The 14,204-nt window shown below is 44.4% G+C and overlaps 1 protein-coding gene across 3 annotated transcripts; it reads right to left on the reverse strand.

Annotated features, from left to right (window-relative positions):
- Nucleotides 1-1,164: 1,164 nt before the first annotated feature.
- rrp1 (ribosomal RNA processing 1) lies at nucleotides 1,165-13,560 on the reverse strand. Of its 3 annotated transcripts, none has more exons than XM_053496052.1 (16): nucleotides 13,382-13,560; nucleotides 13,180-13,262; nucleotides 11,700-11,757; nucleotides 10,429-10,514; nucleotides 9,993-10,054; nucleotides 8,768-8,897; nucleotides 8,496-8,560; nucleotides 8,164-8,381; nucleotides 7,756-7,856; nucleotides 7,566-7,663; nucleotides 7,435-7,454; nucleotides 7,183-7,332; nucleotides 4,775-5,922; nucleotides 4,507-4,668; nucleotides 2,095-2,164; nucleotides 1,165-1,637 (listed from the first exon to the last, which is right to left on the reverse strand). In XM_053496052.1, the coding sequence occupies exons 1-16, from the start codon at nucleotides 13,512-13,514 to the stop codon at nucleotides 1,462-1,464; spliced, it is 2,760 nt and encodes a 919-aa protein (XP_053352027.1). In that variant the 5' UTR covers nucleotides 13,515-13,560; the 3' UTR covers nucleotides 1,165-1,461. The 3 variants fall into 3 exon arrangements, with proteins under 3 accessions (XP_053352027.1, XP_053352026.1, XP_053352025.1); XM_053496051.1 differs by having other exon boundaries at nucleotides 4,507-4,665; nucleotides 4,775-5,925; XM_053496050.1 differs by having other exon boundaries at nucleotides 4,775-5,925.
- Nucleotides 13,561-14,204: the final 644 nt, after the last annotated feature.

Raw genomic sequence — 14,204 nt, forward strand, 5'->3', positions numbered from 1 at the left:
GTATGTACGTCTCTATAAAAATGCTAAATGTCATGCAGAATCAATCTGAACTGATTAACTAGATGAGGTCGCGAGGCTTACGAGTGGCTTTGGTGATTAGATGAGGAAATGAAAACCTCTCAAAGTGTGCCATAAAAATGTCAGTTTAATTCAGATCAATTGGAAAAAATTATACCAGTCACTACATTTTATTAATGAGAAGGTTTGTCGTGCATAATGTGGGAGGACGTGGCTTAGTCGTTAGCCCAATCAGAAGAAAATATGGAAATTTATATGAAATGCGAATGTGTATGAATCAAAAGCCGAGGATGACGGTGGCAAGAAAAAACTTCAGACTCAACCGGGAACCCATCCTCATTTGGGTGGAGTGTGCATGTCCTCCCTGTGCTTGATGGGTTTCCTCCAGATACTCTGGTTTTCTCCCTCGGCCCATAGACATGCAGATTAGATTGACTGGTGTTCCCAGTGTGTGTGGCCTCTGATGGGTTTAATCCCTGTATAGGGTGGGTAAAAGAAAATAATATTCATTAGATCAGGCCATTTTCTTGTATTACTGATGCTGCTGTGTCGTATCGTAGGTGCTTTTCCATGTGGACAGGAGTAAGCTCGAGTAACCCCATACACAAAGGTGTTCTGACATTTCTGTCAAAACCAAAAGTAACTCATGCACTTATCGTCATCTCTACCGCTTTATCCTGTATACAGGGTAACTGTGGGCCTGGAGCCAAGCCAAGGTACCCCCTGTACGGGGATCCGATCCATCAGAGGGCAAACATACACATTCACACACTACGAGAAATTTGGGAACGCCAATCAACCTAACCTGCATGTCTTTAAACTGTGGGAGGAAACCGGAGTACCCGGAGGAAACCCAAGCGCGGGGAGAACATGCAAACTCCATGCACACAGACCCCAAGGCGGGAATCAAACCCAGACCCAGACAGCTTAAAGTATCAGTTCTGCAGCTTAAAGTATCTGTTCACTTGACACGACCGAAGGATTTCATGAGTTCGTGATGATGGGCTGTGATCCGAATCTCCACCTTCAGAGCTCTCACCGAGGAGGAAGCGGCCCGCAGAGGGAAGAGGCTACAGCTTCACACACAACACAATCTCAACCTCTAATCATCAGCATGTGCTTCAAACACAAAGGACCCAAGACATCTTAACAAATAAGAACGTTTTATTCAAGCCACAACAAAACATCGGTACAAAACCCAGTTGAGCTGAAAACTTCACAAACAGACATGGCAAAATATTTCCCTAATTACATCTGCATTAAATATTAATACAGAGTTGAAAAGGTTTTACTCTTACTTTTTCAACTGATTTGCTTTCTGTATAAAACATCAGGAACAGGCAGTCGTGTTTAATTCCACGTCGATTTAAACTCATGAGCCGTTTCAGAATCAGGCGTTAATGAAAAACACACGGGAGGTGAAACTCCGACACGAGCTGCGCTCTAAAAGAAATCCGCCGCCGTTGCTCTTTTCTTGGCTGCAGGTTTTTTCATGCTAATGACTGGAGACAGTGAAGGCGACTTCAGCACCCCCGACACGGGCATCTTCTTCGGATCGAAAGCCACACGGGACGAGCCGACAGGACTCACCAGCAGGCTCCGGTCCATCTTCCTGAATTCTGTCAATGAAAGGAAAAAAAAAAAAGGGGGCAAAACATGCATAAATAGATAAACAGTCACACAGACACATACAGAGACGGGTGACCTGCACATGACCCCGTCTCTCATTCTGACACTCAAGACATTTACAGTTTCACCAGAAGCTCGTCTGTTCATACAGATTTTTAAACAGAGAAACGTTGGATTAATGAGAAGTATAAATTATATTTGTATAATGATTATTATAACCCCAATAATCAGAATAATGATAAATAATAAAAACAATATGCGGTACTACAGGGATCTTCAGCTCCGGTCCTGGAGCGCCAGCACAGTTTGTCCAGCACAAACATCTAAACACACCCACTGACCCACTGACTATTAACATTAGAGAAATCAGTAGAGGAATCACTAAACTGTGCTGGACTCTCGTCCTCCAGGACCGGATCAGAACCGCCCTGATGTACCTGAACTCACCAGCAGTTTTATTGTTCTTGAGCCCAAAGGTCACTTTCTTAGTTTCTGATTTTGGAGTCAGGAATTTCGCCTAAAAAACAAACAAAAAGAAATCAATAAGATAAATAAACATACAAACAGATAAAAAAATCAACTTGACCAACTCGGGATATGACACAAAACCGTTCGTATTTAACAGGTCAACGTTAACATTCTCACCTGGTAAACCAGAACTCAAACTAATTTAAGTCTTTTTTTAAACAGTTGTTTTTTCCAAAGTCATAAAGTGTAAAAGGGGGAATATTATCCATCACATGAACTGTACATCACAGTGAAATTGCTCTTTCGCATTTCCCAGTTAGGAAGCTGGGGTCAGAGTTCAGGGTCAGCTTGGCAGTGCTGGGGTGTGAACCCTGAACCTTCTGATCACTAACCCCAAGCCTCAGCCTCTAATGTGGAAATCAGCCTGTAATTAACATTTCAGTGCTTAACAAAGTAAAAAGAGAAAAAAAAAACAACCACAGCATCATCAACCGAACCAAAAGAAAGAAACACAGAGGTCGCTCGCGTTATAAAAGAAAAGTCGACACACAAACATCCAGAGCAAAGAAAGGCTGTGAAGTGTGAGGACGGAAAATGATGCAATATTCCTTAAAAACTGTAAAACACCCCGGCAGGAACAGGAGTCGATACGTGTGACACATCTGTGAGAAATCAACTAGAGTGGAATAAACAAGCCGAAGGCAAACCAGCACCAACACCACCTAACCGGGAGAGAACAAGCTCCTAGTGGAGTGAGACCAGCTCTCTGATGGAGTGTGACGCTGCGCTGGTTCAGGGGACGAGGCTGGAGCTTCACTCTGGTGTCGTTTCAGAGAATCACCTCGTCATCGTCTCTAAACCCCCGACACGGAGCGGTTCCTGATGGAGAGGACGAGGTCACTGGGTGCCAGGTTCACAGTGTCTTACTTTTACCCCTTTTCCACTGCTCTGGTTCCCGTGCCGGTTCCGTGCCGGTTCCCAATTTTGGAACCAGTGCTGCACTTTCCCACAGAAAAAAATTGGTGCCGGTGCCCAAAAATAAGCACCGAACCGGCCCCTAAACTCTGCTGGTCTAGTTGCGAGAACCTGTGACGTCACGAGCGGTGGGCGGAGTTAAAGGGAACGTAAAAAAAAAATGGCGGACCCAAAGTCCGTTAATGTGGAGCGCGGACGAAACAAAAGCGTTTTATCGGTATTTTGGACATTCGCCGAGATTCAGCAGAAATTGGAAAGTGCCTTAAGAAAAAAAAAAAAAAAAAAGTGTATGAGGAAATAGGAGAAGAACTAATAGTCGCAGGCTTCACACGAACAACCGACCAAATAGTGTATAAGCTAATAAAACCTGAAGAAAGACTTTGAGCGGTTATAACACATCGAATAAACTGCTTTTGGACACTGAAATACATTTTCATACTGGAGAATAACCAGTAAACTGACTTCGGCTATGGTCGTTTCTGTTTAGTGGGCGTGGCCTGTGACGTTTTATCATGCAGCACCTGCTGAGCTCCTGTCTAGTGGAAATGCGGGCCGGTTCTCGGTGGTTCCCAGGCCAGCACCGGTCGAGCACCTGGCACCAGCACCAGAGTAGTGGAAAAGAGGTATTTGGTTACCTGAATGGGCCGGCAGAGACGCTGCTTTGGTTTTGACCCTCTAGCGCCATCATGTGGAACTTTACCGCGGGTTTAATAAACAAGAAGCAACGTCCATAAAGAATAAGAGTTAAACAATAATGTTCATATCCGTAAAATCCTCCAGGTCTGGAGACTCCAGCAATCATTTAGGCCGAGTTGTCATTGTGTTTTTGTAGTTTTTTTGTGTTTTTCAGACAGTGAGCTGATGAGGGAGGTGACGACGCCCTGCACTAACACACGGCCCGGTGCAGTTTAGCATATTTATTTGTGTGCAGCTGAAATATGAGAGTTTGTTCTACAATATCGTGGGAAGTTTGTCAAATATAAACAAAACTAAAGCTTGTTCACATTCAAACAGGTGTTCGAGTCAAACCGGGACACAGTTATAAGAGTAAAAACTCTTTATTTCTCGATATAATCCCCCGATACACTACTGCACTTATCCCAGTGTTTCACTGGTGCTTGGACACCATCAGGGTAGAAAGGTCTCCCAGTACACCGCAGTACACCGCCCAGTATTTATTACTGAAGTCTTCAGTCAACACTTTTTCACGCCTTCATTCACTGGAAATTTCAACATTTCGTTAAGCCCATTTTTTACCTGAACACCCTCATACACTACTTATTACACTTAAAGAATATGGATTTGAATTTACAACCTAGGCAGACACACATAGCGTACACACACACACACACACACACACACACACACTGATTTCCTTTGTCTAGTCTGACGTGGTGTTAGAAACCCATCCTGTACCTTGATGCTGGTCCGAGGTGTGCTGGGTTGGGACTTGGTTTTACAGAAGAGTGGAGTCGGGGGGTTTATTAGACCCTGAAAGGAGACAAAGTCAGATTTTGCTGAGGCTTTGTCCATCTTCAGCTTTTTCTGGGTCACTGGTGTGGAAACCTCACCTCCCTGCTGAGAGTAAACAAGGAAAATGACCGATCACAACCTGCTTCAGAACTCCTGACGTGAGGACCTGAAGGAGAGCTAAACTGGTGTAGAATAAGATCTAAAGACTTACACTGACTTTGATCTTCTTTCCACTCATCGCTTCCTCTGCGTGTGTGTTCCTCTGAGGTGTTCCTGCCCCGTCCGTCTGCAGTTTCCTCTTCTTTTTCCCCTTTTTCACAGGTGTGCTGACGTCATCATGTGGTTCTTCTGCTCCTGCTTTCTTCTCCACAACAGGTTCTTCTTTAACTTCTTCTACAGACTGAGCTTTTTGTTTCTTCTGGATTTTCTTCTTTTTCCGTGGCGTCTCGGCCTGTTGTGCACAAGCCTCTTCTTCTACTGCAGCAGCTTCAAGCGCAGGCTCAGGACGCTGTTTCTTTTTCTTGGCTTTCTTTACCGACTGGGGTTGACAACATGCATCATGATCATGAGTAGAAACGTGTACGCCGTTCGAGGACGCCTCGGGTACCCCGGCATCTACAGGCTCTACCTGAAGCTTCCTCGGCGTCATTATCTTCTTGCCTTTCTTTGACCGCAGCACTTGAACAGCAGGTGCTGGTGTATCTCCTGCTCCATTGTCTGCACAGCAGTCGTGTGATGCCGCGTCCACTTCCTGAGAGCTGGACATCTTGCTCTTCTTATTCTTGGTGGAACTTCCCTTCAGTCTAGTTGTGAGGTCTTCCTCAGACGTAGGACGGAGATGTTTGTCGAGCTCCTCACTGGTGGGTTTATCAGGATCCTCCAACGTCCCGGCAGGTAACTCTACTTTCTGTAAGCTGGACTTGTGGTTCTTTCTTTTCGCCTTCTTCGTTTGGGCGGTCTCCAGGTGGTTTTGGGTGGGACGGTTGTCCTCGACCACTTTCTGAGCGTGGTGTATTTGGACTGTGACGTCTTCCACAACTTCATGTGAGCTTGAGCATGGTTTCTTGTTTTTCCTTTTCTTCTTTCTCGACATGCTACAGGCTTCTCCACACGCATCCGTATCCTCCGAGATCTCCTCAGGCCGTTTCTCCTCAGGCTGTTTCTCCTCAGGCCGTTTCTCCTCAGGCTGTGCACGGCTTTCCGTGTCTCCGGCGTTCATCTTCTTTTTCTTGTTTTTCTTCTTAGTTTTCTTCTGCGTTAGAGTCTCAGTCTGAGGCTCTCCATCAGATTCTTGTTCAACACAAGGTTTCATTTTAAGGTTTTCTCTCGCTGTCTTCAATGAGTCGTCCTCAGGACACGCTGCTGAATGAAAAAAGACAGAGAGAAGATACTGCAACATTAAATTAATTCGGATAAAGGTCTCAAAGATCTCAATCACCAAATCTGTAAAAAGTCACCACAGTTTAACAAACGATGCTTGTCATATCATATCCGGCCCTAATCTCTCATCACGGCCGTGTTTCCGGACGGGGGATTGTCCTTGATCTTCATTCTCTTTGTTTGACGTACGTAAACTCATCAAGCAGCTCGAACGAGGTTTGGAATTAGAGCTAAAACTCATTATTATGTAAATCAGGTAGTCAGGAAATGAAGTACAGAGAACTAGTGGACTTGGGGGTTTTGTTCAGGAACCACCTTGTCCTGAATGTGACCCAGGAGGTGGTAGTGGTGGTGGATCTCAGGAGAACCAAGTCTACCAAAGGTGAGGAGGTGGAGAACTAAGGATATCTTAGAGTTCAACTGATGGACTGGAAATGCAACATAAAATCTACTGAGAAGGACAGAGCAGGCTCTACATCTTGAGGAAAATTGAGATCTTTCATCAGTCTGTTGTGGCAAGTGCAATATTCTTTGCCTCCATCTCCTGGAGCAGCAGCATCAGAAGCAGCGACTCTAAGAAACTCAACAATCCCATCAAAAAAAGGCGAGCTCAATACTGGGCACCCCCTGGAATGTTTGAAGCTGGTAGTGAGGAGCTGTTAACCATCATGGAGGACACCTCACATCACCTCCACAACAGCATTTCTACCTCTTTAATGCACCTTTTATCGTTAACTTTTCCTTCTTCCTCACTACAGTTCCTGCTTGTTGCTTACTCGTTGTATAACATGGCTACTGTAACAATACAATTTCCACTTGGGATTAATAAAGTACTCTATTTATCCATCATAACCCAAAAGTAAGCTTTTGAGATCTTGTGATTCTACGGACTTCCCCTTATTAAGTAAAACTTGTTAAACGCGGCCTGCTACAGCACGAGCTCCCCCAAAATAACAGATCGTAAATAAATAAATAGATAACAGCGGCGATGGAGACGGGAAACAGGACGACAGACAAACGTTTTAGCGGAAACGAGCAGCATTATCGCTTCTGTGATTGGCCTGTACAGGTCACATGACTGACTGGGTAAAATATGATGCATTTATACATTTATATTAATAAAATAAGTTTTTTTTCCCCCTCGAGGTGGGCGTGGCTATACGCATTACACAACATGATAGTTTACTGTGTATAGGAAAAAAAAAGGGATCTGAAAAGTGTCACTCAGTCACAGCTGACCTTTAACCTTCTTAGCCACTGTTTCCTCCTCTGCTGTCTCACTTTTTCTCTTCTTCTTCTTTTTGCTCTTCTTCTCGAACAGCTCATCATCCGACGCGTCACACTCATCACTCTCGTCACTCTCACCCTCGTCTATTTCGGGGAAAACGCCTGGACGCGATGACGAGAAAAGACACACACACACACACAGTCACGGACATCATAATGGGAAAGCGTCCCACAACCAAACCTCAAAAGATCCTCGACACTCACCTTCACTCAGATCCCGAAAACTTCATCGGCAGGTTTGTAAAAAGAAGAAGAAGAAAAAAAAACAACAGCCAATAAATAACAGCAGAATAAAGGAGCATTTGTTAGACGGCGTGACTGAACTCGGCTCTTACGTCTTCACCAGGTTGTACATCTTGGTGCGGTTGAAGTTCCGCGTGTTCATGTGGCTTCCCAACTCGAAAAGGCGATCGGCTATCGCTCCGTAGTCAAACTGCAACAGCGGGAAAATCGTCAGTGTCCCTGCCCTGGTTTGGTGTGAAGCTCGATGCTCACACACACACACACACACACACACACACTCACCTGTAGAACCGCACCCACACCGTCATCCTCTGCAGAGCCCACGCTGTCTGAATCCAGGTCGTCTGTACCGACCTCGCCGTTTCCTCTACCCTCAGAGACGCCTGGGGAACAAACACACACGCAGATCTGCCTGATGTTCATCACTCCTGTTCCAAACACGCCGTTTCAGTGTCTGTATCTTTAAATTACTTGCCCCACCCCCAAACGCCCTCTTCGAGGAAGTGCATAATTTCCTAGCCAATCAGAACGCAGGGACCAGAAGCGTCCGAGTTCAGGAACATACCATACATTTCCCACCTGTTTTCAGTTTTTTTTCCTACCTGCATTTCTCCCGAAACAAACTAAGCGGAATAATAGATCGATAAAAAGATCTTTAATACAAGTTTAATATTAAACCTCATGACCCACCGTTGACCTTCTTCACGTTAGTCTTCTTGAGCGTGTTGTTCTTCAGCTCATCTTCCTCTCCCATGTCGTCTTCCTCCTCTTCCTCCCCAGACGCCTGACCGGAGTCGGAGTCCTCTCCCCCTCGCTCCAGGTCCCTCATCAGGTCCTCGATCGCATACGGCGCGTGATCCACGATCGTCCTGAAGATGTTCTTCGAGATGCAGGTCAGCAGCAAGCGGCTGGAGAAAAAAAACAAAACAAGGCGGAGCATTCGAGTCATACGCGCGTTACAGAGGAGATAAAGTCGTATTACTATCTGAGGTCAGGGTCAGGGATGTGCTGGAGGAACTCACTCTTTGGTCTTGGCCATGGTTTTGCAGAAAGGCTGGATGAAAGTCAGGTTCTGTTCTGCGGTCAGCTACAGAAGAGAAACACCACGGTCATGTGACATCAACCTTAATAAAGTCTCTGTCTGAGATCCGGAAAATCACTGTAGGCTTTACACATTCTCCATCACTTACAAACGTTATGTTGTATATCAAAGCTAATAAACATCAAATCATTTAAATAATACTCATAATGATATTAATAATAATAATAAGCTCCACCCCTCAGCAGGTCTCACCTCAGCAGAGCCGACCTGAGCCAACTCGGTCATGTAGAGGTCCAGGATGTGCATCATCAGGCCTTTCGGGACTCGGGCGGCGCTCGCTAAGAGCTGCTCTGTGAAGACCTTTAAAAACTGATCCACCACACTGAGAGAGAGAAGAGAGGGAGAGAGAGAGAGAGAGGGGGAGAGAGAGAGAGAGAGGGAGAGAGAGAGAGGGGGAGAGAGAGAGAGAGAGGAAGGAAGGTAGAGAAAGAGAGGGAGAGAGAGAGAGAGGGACAGATTATTATTATTATTATTATTATTATTATGGCTTTCCTCTCTTTTAAATAATGTTCACTTTATCTTTGACTGTAGAACTAAATGGTAGTTTGTTTGTTTGTATTGGGGTTTATTTCCATATCAGCTTCACAGGTTATTTTCTGCCAGATCATCATAAACATTCAGCCAATTTATATGAATCAATATAATTTTGCAGAATAAAAGTTCTTTGAAGTCTGCTCTGGTAGAAATCGTTGTCTCATGGCATTAAAACTTGGGCAGGTGAAAAGTCTCATGTGTTATAGTCAGACCAGTGCTACAGGACTGACAGGACCAAACGTGTTTTATATACATTTATTTATTATTAATATTTTTATACGGTTCTGTTTTTATTTTCTTTATTTTAAAAATCTTGTAACACCTTTAAATCCTGTGACATGGGAGAGAGAGAGAGAGAGAGAGAGAGAGAGAGAGCAAAGAAGGAAAAGACAGCAAGGTAGTGAGTGAGAGACAGAGAGACAACAACACAGAGAGAGAGACAGTGAGACCAAAACCGAAAATGAGAGACAGTGAGACAAAGGGAGAGAAATCGAGGGAAGTGAGTGAGAATCAGAGTGAGAGACAGACAAAACGTTAGTGAGATCTAGACCTTGAGAGTGAGAGCGAGAGACAGCAAGGGTGTGTGTGTGTGTGTGTGTGTGTGTGTGTGTGTGTGTGAGACAGATAAGTAAGTGGGTAAAAGACAGACATTGAGAGTGAGGAAGTAAAAGACAATGAGAGAGACATCAAGACAGATGAGAGACAGTGAGAAAGTGAGACAAGGAGAAAGACAATAACACAGACAATGAGACAGACGAAGAGTGAGAGAGAGAGACAGCAAGACAAAGTGAGTGAGTGAGAAAGAGAGAACATTTAGAATCCTAAAGCAGTGTGTGTGTGTGTGTGTGTGTGTGTGTGTGAGATTACTGCACAGGTGTGATACCTGGTCTCCCAGTCCGTCCTCTTCAGGACCTCGAACACTTGTCTGAACATGAAGCGCACCAGCTGTGAGAGGGACAGGAGACACGAGTTACACGAACCTCACGTTACCTTCAAAAAAACGAATCTACTATTTAAAAAAAAAATGAAAATAAGTGACTGGAGAGGGTCGCTCAAGGTGTGTTTACTCCCACATCAGTGACGCTACACAGTGACACACTCTTGTGGGAGTGGACAGCCCTTTACTCCAAGTGTGTGTGAGCAGCAGTTTGAAAAGATGTGCATCAAAAAGTGAATTAATATTAATAATAATAAAGAAAAGGGATTGAGGGAGACCTTTAAACTCCTTTAAACTGTGTAAGTGCTGTGTGTGTGTGTGTGTGTGTGTGTGTGTGTTATTCCAGGTTATAAAGGGAAAGTTCACGGTTTTTATTCCTGACCTGGAAAAACTTGTCCATGCGCAGTCTGTCGATGCCGTCCCACTCCCTCTTCACCGTCTGCAGGAACGTCGCGAAATACAGCAGCTCTACATTCAGGGACACGGTTCAGGACTGAAGTCAACAGCTGCATGTGTAGCGTTAGGAACTCCAACCTCATCTATATCACCAGGGTGAGTCGAAAATGATCCGCACTACGGGGACATTAAAACTCCTGTCGGCCGCACCGTCTCATCATCTCTGCTGTGCAGGTGTGTGTGTGTGTGTGTGTGTGTGTGTGTGAGTGAACGTGTTACATCAGTTCATTTCTAACTGCAGCGTGGTCTGAGGGTGGACCTGCTGAGCGATACTCTAATGAGGGTGAAAGTTTCTTAAAGAGAATCATGCCTGGTGACGAGTCTGAGAGTGAACTGCAGAGTGCGGAACGGAAACATCCTCAAACTCGGGCCGAGACAAAGTTCAAAAGAAGTCAATCATCAGCTGGTGAATTTATCAACGCTTACAGATTTCTGGGGTCCTTGAGTGCCAAAAGTATTGGAACACTATCGGGGAAAAGGGGGTTTCAACAATCAGCAGCGCTCGTTACATTGAGACGCTTATTGAAGACTAAACCTCGGATTAAACGCAAAGGAGCGCTATCTAAGGCCGTCACATGACGATACACGTCCACACACTCACTGTCCAGGTGTTAATGCCGTAAACAATCAGTTTTTTTCCCATTAACGAGGGAATGCGAAAGCCTGTTGACACACGGACAAAGTGTATTGAAAGGCAGGAGGTGATCATGTCGGGAAAAAAAAAAAAAAACGATGGATAATAAAACAAATTCTAAAGCCAGAGTGCAGATAATTTTTGACTCACCCATGTATAACTAAAAAACTGACTAAAAAGGGGCGGCTTATTGCCGTCACTAAAATCCAAAAGCCTGTTTGAACTCCTTATTTCAGTGGCCTATTCAGTTTATACTAAGTATTTAAAAAGTCATTAAATAAAGATTCCATGTGCAGGTTTCCATGTCACACACACACACACACACACACACACACACACACACACACAAACACACACAAACACACACACACAAACACACTATATCCATTCTATCTCATTTACTTCAGTTTTTCTCACAGCTGTTTACTTTATTTAAACACCAGCACACACAGACGTGTAATAAACAAACAACCCAAACACTTATAACATCATAACATTACATCACGTATCATAAAGTGTTAAACGTGTAAAATACCAAAGACTGATCTGAGTGCGGTACTCACGGGTGTGTGTCGTGTGGAAACTGTGGATCAGCCCTGAGATCCGGTGTGAAAGTTCCTCCTGTAAGCAAACACAAATATTATCACCTTAATATGATGGAGCACAATCCAGACATCACTCACACACACACACACACACACACACACACACACACACACACACTGAGACAAGGTCTTCTTGAACTGTGTGAAATCCGACTGTGGGTCGGCTCACACTGAGGAACAGAAGTCCATCTGTTCCGAGTCCCTGGCATGAAATAAAGAAACGTCCCCGTGTCCATTCGTGTATGAAGGTATCAGAGACGGGACTCACCAGGTAGCACCTGATACGATAATTTCACGATTTTACATTGGTTTTTATCAGTAGATTTTTGTTTTTTATTTGCTTGTACCACCCTCATATAAGGACTGTTAGATACAACTTCTTACTTCTTCCTGGTTGAAGACATCAGCTCTGAATAAAGAGAAACAGTCAGTAAAAACTGCAACGTACATAACAGTAGGAGGATATGGAGTCGATATGGAGTCGATATGGAATATTGGAGTATGATGAGGATATGGAGTCGGTTCCACCTTTTGCATCTATAACTGCCTTCACTCTTCTTGGAAGGATGTCCAGAAAATTTCTGAGCGTTTGTTGGAAACGTGTCTGTTTATTCTGTACAGCATTTATGAGCTCAGACACTGATGTTGGACGAGAAAGTCCCGGCTCACAATCTCCGTTCCAGTTCCTCGATGGGGTTGAGGTCAGGGTTCGGTGTTAGGGCCAGTCAAGTTCTTCCACACTGAACTCATCAAACCATGTCTTTACAGTCCTTGCTTTGTGCACTGGGGTGGAATCATGTTGGAATAGAAAATGGTCTTCTCCAAACTGTTGACAACTTAATAAATAAACAGCGCTGTCTAAGATGTTGTGGTTTTGTTTACTGAAAGATGGGCATGAGGAGCCTGATTGAAACACCTAAACTCAATAGTTAGCAGGTTTGACTGATTACTTTGGCCACATCGTGTATGTTAGTCTGTCAATGTGGACACACGTACAATGAGAAATTAAATATCGACTAGATGATAATGAATATTAACTTTAACCTACAAAACGGTGACGTAGTGGTCAGCACTGTCAGGGTCGAGAGCTCGAGTCCCACCTCGGGGTCTGTGTGCGTGGAGCTTGCATGTTCTCCTTGTGTTTGTTGGGTTTCCTCCAGGTTCTTCGGTTTCCTCCCACAGTCCAAAGACATGCAGATTAGCCTAACTGGTGTCCCAAACTGGTCGTAGTGTGTGAATGAGGGTGTGAGTGTCGCCCGGAGGTTAAGACTAGTTGGACTACAGGGATTCCTAGATGGATGGATGGATGCTGGATGGAACCTAATGACCAGGTGCATCACAGGTAGGTGTGTGTGTGTGTGTGTGTGTGTGTGTGTACAGGATCTCACAGTGATCTCCTCACCTGGCAGCAGTGGGACTGGGATTGAAACACATTTACCTGTAGTAGAGGCTTGTCCTGCATCCACAGGCAGTAGAACAGCCCTTTCCAGATCTTCAGCAGGTCTTCACTTGTAAATCCACCTGAAACCACACACACACACACGTGTACATTTACAAGTCGACTGACATGTGTTTAATCTTCCATGTGTGGTCGGTTAGCATGATGCTAATGCTAACTCAACACTCCACCCCTCACTCACCTTCAGCCTTCTGAGATCTCAGATTAAAGTACTTCCTGAGCATCTTTAAGGCCTTCGTCCTGACAGGTTTCTCGTTAGAGGCCAGTCTCTGGGCCAGGATGATCTCTGCCTCCTGCGCTGCTGCTGCTGCCATGGCGGGTTCTTCATGTAATTCACGTGGAATACATCCGCGTCGCGTTTTCTTATTTTCCCCACCCGTATTCCTACAAACCTCGCCTCCTTCACTCGGATTGGTCAGAAATTTCATCACTAAAAGCTGATTGGTTCACGCACTGACCCGGAAATGAGCATCGACCAATTGTGGGTGAGAAAGGCGGGACTTGTGTCCAAATGAGGGTGGGAAGAGTAACTTTTCGAAAAAAAAAAATTCCACATGGTTAGAGTTTCTTCGTCGCAGCTAGATGACGAAAGGGTCGTTATTGATTACTGCGCATTGCCAGCAGATGGCAGTACAGTCAAGGCTTATAGGCTAAATGGAAGTGTTGTGATAAAATATGCTAATATGCTAACTACTGTAATCATCAGGTTTATTTATTCATTTTATTAGGCCAAGTCAAATTAATTAACTACATAGAGAAGAAAAAAAATCTTCCCTAATGATTTTTAAATAATTGTCTTATATTATAACCATATAAAAAAATTATTTTGTTGCCCTATTTCTTTGTTTAGACTGCTTTGTCTTTTATTCTTCTTTCTAAAGATTGTTTTTCCATTCCTTCATCCAGCAAACTCTGTAGTCCAACTGTGGTCGGACCTCCGGTTAACACTCACCCACACATGGCAAAAGTGTTAACCACTAAACCACCGTGCCACCACTTACTCT

The sequence above is a fragment of the Clarias gariepinus genome, chromosome 5, assembly GCF_024256425.1.
Source record: "Clarias gariepinus isolate MV-2021 ecotype Netherlands chromosome 5, CGAR_prim_01v2, whole genome shotgun sequence".
In the NCBI taxonomy this organism is placed as follows: Eukaryota; Metazoa; Chordata; class Actinopteri; order Siluriformes; family Clariidae; genus Clarias; species Clarias gariepinus.